This window comes from Muscardinus avellanarius (assembly GCF_963383645.1).
Source record: "Muscardinus avellanarius genome assembly, chromosome: 1".
NCBI classification, from domain to species: domain Eukaryota; kingdom Metazoa; phylum Chordata; class Mammalia; order Rodentia; family Gliridae; genus Muscardinus; species Muscardinus avellanarius.
Window position 1 is genome coordinate 180,666,900 of NC_137786.1, and position 10,544 is coordinate 180,677,443.

At 38.3% G+C, this 10,544-nt stretch overlaps 1 protein-coding gene across 1 annotated transcript; it reads left to right on the forward strand.

The window, feature by feature from the left end:
• Positions 1-1,288: 1,288 nt before the first annotated feature.
• Positions 1,289-2,245, forward strand: LOC308267435 (olfactory receptor 52Z1P-like; the record flags this gene model as incomplete). Its single annotated transcript, XM_080702137.1, has 1 exon — positions 1,289-2,245. The coding sequence occupies one exon, from the start codon at positions 1,289-1,291 to the stop codon at positions 2,243-2,245; it is 957 nt and encodes a 318-aa protein (XP_080558263.1).
• Positions 2,246-10,544: the final 8,299 nt, after the last annotated feature.

Consider the following 10,544-nt stretch of genomic DNA (forward strand, 5'->3'; position numbering starts at 1 on the left):
ATTTTGATTTTAATATATTAATATGCATTCACTTAAGGTAAATATACTCAGTGCTTTTGAGAGGAGAGATAATAAAGTATAGGAGCAGAGGATGTGAGTGAGGAAGCTTGTCCACAGACTAACAGAGCGTAAACAGATTAGAAGGACCAAGAACAGAACCCCCTTACCTTGGGAGCATCAGAAAAAGAGGCAGTAATTTCTCTTTGCTAACTATGCTCTTCCTCTTTTGGTTCTTTGACACTGATTTCTTCTTGAGAAATCACTTTCCCAACCATTCAACATAACATTTAACTTCCAGAAAACTGCTTTCTCTGTAATTTCTCTCTCTTATCTCTTTCTGTTTGACTATTGCTTCATCCTAGGAAGTCAAATATTGTCACTGAAAATCCAGTAGCCTTTTGGAGGCTGCTGTGTAGCCTGTGTTTCTGGCAAGCTTCTCTTAGGTCTACTAGAAAATCTTCCTATCCCTTTATCTCAAGAGCTCTCACTCCACTGGCACAATTATTTGCTCATCCTTACCCTGTGCTTCACAGAAAAGGATGTTAGAAGGTAACTGGCATAGAAGATGACAGCACATTGATACTAAGTTAGGATAATGGTATAGGGTGCTTGCTTTGCATAGTGTGGGTTTAAATGAAACACCTGTACCCTTTGACATGCAAAACAAAATGTTTCTAATATGACATTAATACAAAGCTGTGAATATAAAAGACTGCCTGTACTTGTGTTTCTCTTCTCTTCGAAAATATTTACAGGGAAAGAAAGAGATATTATTTTTGATGAAAGCCTTTATATAAAATTCTGGGAAATAATAGTCACTTATTTAATAATCTTGAACACTCAGAAAAAAATGACAACCGTATTCTGAGCCTTATGTTTCCAGAATAGAAATTGAGAATAACCACCAGAAATGATCAAAGATACACAAAGAAAATCTTGGCCATGCAGAAACCTACAAGAGAAATTTGTATTTCATGGTAGAACAAATATAAAATGTTGAGCATAGTGCCAAGACCATATTACAAACTCATTGAATGTTTGTTATCTTTTTTACCATTGTTACTATTTTCATTAGTATAACTTTACAAATATATGGTGAATTTCATATATCAATGAACTCTGTCTACTTTATTATACTTGAATTATGAATAATCACCAATCCTTTCTTCAAGCAATAATGTAGCCATAATGCCAAGATTCACACTCAACCTGAAAAACAACATTGGTTATTTATTCTTTATCTCATTTGCTTCATTGCAGATTTCAATGTCAAATTACAAAGGAAAAGATGACAACCTCTTTAAATCACACCAACCTCAGAGACATCTGGTATACCATGACTGGGATCCCAGGACTGGAAGACATGCATATATGGCTCTCCATCCCCATCTGCTCCATGTACATAGTTGCTCTTGTAGGCAATACTCTCTTAATATTTCTCATCTTCACTGAACGTACTCTTCACCTACCCATGTATTTTTTCCTGTCCATGTTAGCCCTGGGAGATATCTTACTCTCTACAGTCACCACACCAAAGATGCTAGCAATCTTCTGGTTCAAAGCTGGGGGCATTTCTTTTGGTAGCTGTGTGTCCCAGATGTTTTTCCTCCACTTCGTCTTTGTGGCGGAATCAGCCATATTGCTGGCCATGGCCTTTGACCGTTATGTGGCCATCTGTTATCCACTAAGATACACTACCATTCTAACCCCCTCAGTCATTGCAAAAATGGCTGCAGCCTCGGTGACTAGGAGCTTCTTCATCTGCTTTCCCTTGGTTTTTCTGGTTTATCGGCTCACTTATTGTGGGAGGAAAATTATTCGTCACTCATACTGTGAACATATGGGCATTGCCAGACTGGCCTGTGATAACATCAAAGTCAACATCTACTATGGAATGATCGTGGCCCTATTTTCCTTATGCTTAGATGTGGTGCTTATCATCATATCCTATGTCCTCATACTCAATACTGTGTTTAGAATTCCCTCCCGAGATGCCCGACTCAAGGCTCTGGGTACCTGCGGCTCTCATGTCTGTGTCATCCTCCTCTTCTATACACCAGCCTTCTTTTCATTCTTGGCTCATCGTTTTGGGGGCCAGAGCATACCCCTCCATGTGCATATCCTTCTTGCTAATCTTTATGTCATTGTACCACCCACTCTCAACCCCATTATTTATGGAGTTAAGACCAAGGAAATTCAGAGTAGATTTATTCAGGTTTTCTCATTAAACAAGATGCTTTGTTGATATACAAAATTTTATTTCTGCCGGGCGTGGTGGCGCACGCTTGCAATCCACTCGCTTGGGAGGCAGAGACAGGAGGATCATGCAGGTTCGAAGCCAGCCGTGCGCGCTGGCTTAGGAGACCCTGTTTCAAAATAAAAATGTAAAAATAGGTCTTGGAGTGTAGCCTGGAGGTAGAAGGGCTTCCAGGAACCCCAGTACCACCAAAAAAATCTTATTTCTTTACTTTTTCAATGAACTTTAAAACTGAAGAGCATTGTATATCAGGTGAGCATTAAGAATATTAAAATAGTAATTCTTTTCTTTTTCTTTTTTAATTTTTAATGGTATATTGTAGTCATACATATTAGTGGAAGAAAAGATGGTATAGGCATACATGCACATATCACCCAATTAAATATTCCCACCCCACTTCATCCCTCCTCCTTCCATCTCATGTTTGGCTTACTGACTGGCTTTGATATGTTTGTTATTGTACATCATGTAAATCTTTCTCAGTTAGGTAGCCTTGTTTGCTCATCTATAGAGTCTCATTTGTCTAGAGGTCCTCCTATGACCTTTATTCTCCCTAACTTCCACATATTAGGAAGAGCATACAATTTTTTAGTTTTTGTGACTGACTAATCTCACTTAGTATAATGTTCTCCAGTTCCGTTGATTTCTCTGTAAATAATGTAATTGTGTTTTTCTTTACGGATGAGTAAAATTCCATTGTGTACATATCCCACAGTTTTGTAATCCATTTATCTGTTGATGGACATCTTGGCTGGTTTCATAGTTTGGCAATTATGAATTGTGCAGCTATATACATGGATACTCATGCATTAGTTTGGTTGTTTGGCTTCCATTCTTTTTGGGAAATACCCAGAAGTGGTATTGCTAGACCATACAATAAGTTCATTCCCATTCTTCTGAGGATCCTCTGTACTGTTTTCCAAAGTAATTTTTATTTATTGATGCATTATAATTATATATAAATGTTCGAATCATTGTGGTATAGTCATACAATGCATATAACATAATATTGTCACTTTTGTTCCCCAGTACCTTTTTTTTTACTGGTCTTTCAGCAATTTCCATAAGATTACTTTTTATTTATTTCATCTTTCCAATTTCTACATATGGAAGAAAATATTCAGCATTTAACTGAATCTATCTTATTTTACTTAGTGTGATTTTCTCCAGTTCCATCACTTACCAACAAATGACATACTTTCCTTCTTGTTTTTTGCCTGAATAACAGTACATTGTGTATATATACCACATTTTCTTTATCATTTCATCTGTTGTCAGATAAATAGGTTGGTTTGATTACTTGACTATATACTTACATTTCTTTTTATTATTATTATACAAATACACATCACCAATTTAACCCCTACCCAATTCCCACCCCATTTCCTCCCCATCCCTCCTTCCCTTGCTTGGCTTAGTGGTTGACTTTGATATGTTTAAGTACATTTTGTGTTTTAGAGGTTTTCGTTCTTCCCCTCTGCAAGACCTATTTATTCTGTCATTCATCATTGACTGCAAGAACCAATGAGGAATGACAGAATAAATAGGTCTCAACCAAGGATGATCTAGCTGATTTATTATTCCAAGTGGAAATACCAGCTCCATAAAACTGAGTCATTCAAAAAACAAACAAATAAATAAAAAAGCATGTTCTTTGCAAGAACAAGACCAGTTAGTTAATCACAGGAACATAAGCTCATCACAAAAAATAAAGGGTCATATGCTTTCCCTCATATGTGGAAGCGAGGGAAGAAACTGAGATACAAAAGGAACTCCACACAAAGCAGGAGAAACCCCAATGTGGTGACAGAGGGGATTGGCTGAGGAAAGGAGGTGGGGAGAGGAAACTTTGATGAAGGAAACCCTTCATTTCACAAGATGTACAAAGTTAGCAATGCTGATTTCAAAATGGAGTGTGGGGAAGAAGAGGTAGTTGGGTGGGAGGCAGAAGAAGGCTCAGCAAGTGCTGCATGCGTGTGTACTTCACTATAGTGTATGATTACAATGCATCAATGATTGTTTTAAGCTAAATGTCATTTTAGCATCCTCAACTCTCACAATCATTGTTGGTCCTTAGGAGTATCAATATATCAGTTAATTAAAAATTCTAGCTATCTGGGTGTTTTACCACTTAAATGAACTTTTGAATGAACATCAGACATGTTAAAAGAAAAGTGGAAAATATATTACAGGAAAGAAGCTTTTTAAGGAGTCAAGAAAGTGAAATTATTAGTGTGGGTTTCTGTTGGGAGCCATTAAGGCCTTCCCCTAGATTGGTGTCTCTGACTCAACTGACTGTCCTTCGCCCAGAGTCAACAAGGTTTGGGGTTATGGAAAGTTCAAACAGGTCTGAGAGAAGATCAGGTGGTGATGACACGAGGGTACTGATTGACCTATCTGTAATATGTGTTTTGTATTGGTCTTTATTGTATTCTGGTGGTGGTAGCATGAAAATGTTCATTGACCTGTAGCTGTGTATAAATACCTCTGGAAAAACAAACCCAGGGTCGGTGTCAGCACAATAAAGATGAGATTGACCCAGAAGTTGCATTGGCCAGGAGCATCCACACAATAGAGAATACTGACCCAGGCATAGTCGTTGACCTGTAGAAAATATTGACCCACAAACAGGGGTCAACCAGTAGAGATAGTAGGCCAGTGGCTCCCCCACATTAGAATTTAAAATTCTCCATCCTCACACCTCACTTCAGAACCCATACTCTTGCCGGCTGGCTCCGGCAGGTGGTGGCCCATACGGGGACAATTCTGAAACTGAGGATCCCATGAAGGACACCACTGAATAAAAACGGAGCATGCTCTAAAGATTTTTGGTAGCGGTGAAACGTGGGAATTTTGTAATATATAATCGGTCACTAAAGTAAAGCTTTTCGCAAAAGAAACTAAGCCGGCAAATAAAGAAACTAAGATAGAAAATGAAGGCGCCTGCCAGACATGGTGGCACATGCTTGTAATCCCCGTGCTTGGGAGGCAGAGACAGGAGGATCGCGCAGGTTCGAAGCCAGCCGTGCTGGCTTAAGAGACCCTGTTTCCAAAAAAAGAAAGGTAGGTCTGGGAGTGTAGCCCGGAGGTAGAAGGGCTTCCAGAAACCCCAGTACCACCAAAAAAAAAAAAAAAAAAAGGAAGGCGCCTAACATGTAAATAGTGATAGTGGATAGGTCAGAAGATTAGTTCCTAATGTAAGAGTTGTAAAAATCCAATGGGTCAAAAAACATAATATACAATGGGTCAGAAGATTAGCTTTTTGTTTTTGTTAGATAGACTTTTTGTTAGAGAAACTAGGAGGGAACATGAGGATGCTTTGCCTTCACTTCCTGAAGAAGATACTTTAGACACTGAAAGAGAGGAGCATCTTGAGGAAACTGCTGCTCAGCACCATAGAAATGAGTTAGGGGCTTATCCAGACATTCCAAAAACAGTCACTAGAGCCCGATTTTTGTATAAAGCAATTACAAGTAGCCGTAGAGACTTTAATTAGATGAGTAGATCAGATAGCTCCTTCAAATAGTGAAAAGGGAGGATCTCAACAATATTCTCCTATTATCAGCAATGCAAGCCTTCAAAATTCTCCCACTGTAGCATTTGCCAAACAAAACAGTGAAAAACACAGATCTTTATCTTTACCATCACCACTTTAAGCAGCTATAAATCGCGCTGCAGAAAACGGAGAAGATACTAAAGGATTCAGTGTTTTTCCGGTTACTGAAGACCCTGATGGTCAAGGAGGTGTTATTAGGGGACACAGGCCCTTCCCTTTCAAACAATTAAAAGAATTAAAAACGGCTTGTGCTTAATATGGGCCAACAGCACCTTTTACTCAAGCCATGTTAGAATCTCTCTCCATGGAGGCTTTGTGTCCTTCTGATTGGAAACAGATAGCCCGAGCTTGTTTATCAGGGGGTGACTTTTTATTTTGGAAGTCCGAATTTGCAGAACAATGCCAATCCACAGCAGATTTGAACATAGCTCAGGGAATACCCATAAACTTTGATATGTTAGCAGGAGAAGAACAATTTAGGGAGACAGCTCAGCAATTAAAATTTAGTCTAGCTTCTTATGCTCAAACCATTGTTGCTGTGTGTCGAGCATGGAACAAGTTGCCTTCTTCAGGAAAACAAATAGAAGATCTTTCAAAAATAAGACAAGGACCAGATGAGCCATATCAGGAGTTTGTAGCCAGGTCAATTGATAGGCAACAGTGAAGCAGGGCTGTTGCTCGTAAAGCAATTAGCCTTTGAGAATACTAATACTGTTTGTCAAGCTGCCTTATGCCCTTTTAGAAAGAAAGGAGACCTGCCTGATTATATTTGGCTATGTTCTGATATAGGACCTACATATACATATATACATATATACATATATACATATATACATATATACATATATACATATATACATATATACATATATACATATATACATATATACATATATACATATATACATATATACATATATACATATATACATATATACATATATACATATATACATATATACATATATACATATATACATATAGGGGTTAGCTATGGCTGCAGCATTACAAGGAAAAACTGTACAAGAAATCCTTTTCCAACAACATAAAAAATCGGGACCTAAGAATAATATGGTTAAAAGCTATGAGGGTAGACAAAATGGTCATTTAGTTAACTGTCCACAGAGGCAAAGTGCTAGTAATAAAAGAGAGCCAGGCTTATGCCCTCGATGTAGAAGAGGGAAGCATTGGGCTAAGGAATGTAAATCAAGGACTGATGAGCAAGGGAATCAGTTCCTGTCGGGCCCTGCAGCAACAATGTTATGGGGCACTTCAGACAGCTGTGCCACAGCAGGACAACTGTCAACAAAACAAACCATTCAGGACTTATTTAGAGCAACCCCAGGCAGTGCAGGATTTGACCTCTGTGCCTCCACCCTTACAGTATTAACTCCTGAAATGGGAATTCAAGCCCTTCCTACTGGTGTTTATGGTCCGTTACCTAAAAGGACAGTAGGATTGTTGTTAGGATGAAGTAGTGTCACCATGAAGGGAATTATAGTAGTCCCTGGCATAGCTGATTCTGACTATGAAGGAGAAATACAAATTATGATACATTCTCCTCAAGGGATAGCTGTTATTAATGCAAGTCAACAACTGGCACAATTAGTATTACTACCGCAGGTGCAAACTAATAATAGCGCTCAGAGACCTAAACGAGGTAAAAAAAAAGGGTTTGGCTCATCAGATGACTTTTGGGTCCAAGCGATTGGAACTCAAAGATCAGAATTGAAATTGTTTATTAATGGGAAAGAATTTTCAGGGTTATTAGACACGGGAGCAGATGTTTCTGGCATAACAGCTGATCTATGGCCTAAAAAATGGCCTAAGCATTCCTCCCTCACTCACCTTAAAGGCATAGGACAGACGCAAAACCCCAAAAAAGGCAGTGATTGGCTTACTTGGAGAGATGAGGAAGACCATACCAGAGTTTTTCAGCCCTACATTGTTTCAGGACTTCCTGTCATCTTATGGGGCCAAGATGTTATGTAGAACATGGGTGTATATCTTTATAGTCCCAGCCCTATAGTGACACAGCAAATGTTCGATCAAGGACTTTTACCAGAGGAAGGTCTAGGGATAAAGAATCAGGGTATTATAGAGCCTTTAAAGCTTCATTTACAACACCCTCGAGCAGGTCTAGGGTATTTTTAGAAGGCGCTGTTGATCAGCCTGTACTCCATGCCGATGCTATTACTTGGAAAAACGAGGAACCAGTTTGGATTGATCAATGGCCCCTAACCTTAGAAAAAATAAAAGCTGTGGAGCAGTTAGTACAGGAACAGCTTGACTACGGCCATATAGAAAAGTCTAACTCCCCTTGGAATTCACCCGTATTTGTCATTAAGAAAAAATCTGGTAAATGGAGACTGTCACAGGATTTAAGGCAAGTTAATAAAACTATGGAATTAATGGGAGCTTTACAAGCTTGGGGATTATAAGCGGGCACCACCATGCCCGACATTCTCCTGATTTTAATAAAAAATTAATTTTGATTAAATGTAATAAAAATTGCAAGCAAAAATGATAATCAAGGTGGCAAATAATATCAAATATTTCCAAATAATTGGTGCAGGTTCTCCCCAGTTGGGGAATTATTATGAAAACTAGAAGGTTCATGTGACAATCATTTTCCTGTGGCAATTTGTTTGCAAATGTGATGATGATAATATTTATTATTATTATTATTATTATTATTATTATTATTATTATTTATGGTACTGGAAATGGAACCCAGGGGCATTCTACCTTCAAGCTACACTCCTAGGCCTTGTTTTATTCTTTATTTTGAAACAGGGTCTCACTGAGTTGCAAAAGGCCTCACTAAGTAGTTGAGGCTGTCTGAACCGTGATCCTCCTGTCTCAGCCTCCCAAATGCAGGGATTACAAGTGTGTGCCACCATGCCCAGCTCTAAAAATGTGATTATTAAATGAAAAAAAAACAAAGCATAAAAAAGCACAAAACACCTTTCATCATGAACTAGGGAAGAGACACCCATGTGGGAAAGGAAAATAGGGAAGACATGATCGTCTAGGTCAGTTTGAATTGTGCATTCTCTGGCTTTTAATCAAATTGTCAGGGTATAAAAAAAGAGAAATACAATGTGTTTTGAAAGGAATGCTAAAAGCAAAGAGCAATATCCCTTCTCTTGCTTGAGTATCTGAAGTAGATTCCCGTGAATGAAGTGTCGGTCTGTGGGAACAGTGCTGGAGTGAAGGTGACCATGTGGCATGTTCAGTGCTAGAAAGAGTGAAAGAGCTTTGCTGCTAGATCCCTTCTCTTCCACAAGGCTCAGAGATGTAGATGATCTTTATAGCACTGCAGTAAACATGCACATCATAACAAAGGCTCTTGTGAGTTTCTAAGATAGCTGACCTTGTCTCTGATGACTTTGAGCAAATGACTTTTTAGACAAGAGTTAAAAAAAAAAGCAATGTTAAATCATGCATGGTGGCACATGCCTGTAGTCCTAGTACTTGGCTGAGAAAGGATGATCAGAGTTTCAAGGTCAGCCTCAGCAACATAGTGAAATCCTCATCAACTTAAAGAAACCATGTTTCAAAATTTAAAAGTGGGGGGAGGGCTGAGGGTATAGATTGGAGATAATCCCTGAGTTGAATCCAGTATCCCTCCAAAAAAATAAAAAAGCAAAAATATATTAGAGTAAGAGAAGTGGATAGTCAGATAGTGAATTAGATTTCAAGGCTTACAGAGTAAAAGGGTCACTAGGGAATCCATGAGAAAATAATGAGTCACATTCATCAGAGGTTTTGAAGGAATTGAACTCCATACAATGTGAGAGGCAAGGTAAGATCCTTTAAAACTGTGTCAGCCCAGTAAAATAACAGTAGGATCAGAGGCCTACCCAATTCTCTCACCCAATCCTCAAAAACTTAGCTCCCTTTTTGTGTTTTAAAATTTAATTGTTTTGTTTACTGTATTTAATATCAGTTTTCTTGATTCATGTTTTCATTTTCTTTCTTTTCATTTAATGTTCATATGTATCTTGGAACAAGTCTTCATGAAATAAAAGAAACAGTACTATCAGTCTTTTATTTTTGTGGGTCCTGAAATCTATTTTTTTAAATTTGTTATCTGCACATCATAGTCATACATCTTAATGGGATAAAGAATGGTGGAGACATACATGCACACATCATCCAATTAGCCTTTACCATATTCTCTCCTCATTCCCTCCCCCACTCTCCTTCCCATGCTGGTTTATTGATTGACTTTGGTATGTTTAAGTATATCATGTGTTTTAGAGAGTTTCCTTCTTCCCCCCTCCCATCCTCTCAGTTAGGTCTTCTCATTTGCTCATCTTTAGAATCTCCTTCTTCATACCCATTTCTCCTGAGCTTTGGCATATTAGGGAAAGCATCTGATTTCCTAATTTTTGTGACTGACTAATCTCACTTAGCATAATGTCCTCCAGTTCCATCCATTTCCCTGTAAATGATGTAATTGTGCTTTTCATTATGGCTGAGTAAAATTCCATTGTGTACATATCCCACAGTTTTGTAATCCATTCATCTGTTGATGGACATCTTGGCGGGTTCCATAGTTTGGCAATTGTGAATTGTGCATCTATGAACATAGATACACATGCATTAGTTTGGTAGTTTAGTTTCTTTTCATTTGGGAAGATACCCAGAAGTGGTATTGCTGGATCAAATGGAAAGATCATTCCCATTCGTCTGAGGATCCTCCATGCTGTTTTCCAAAGTGGT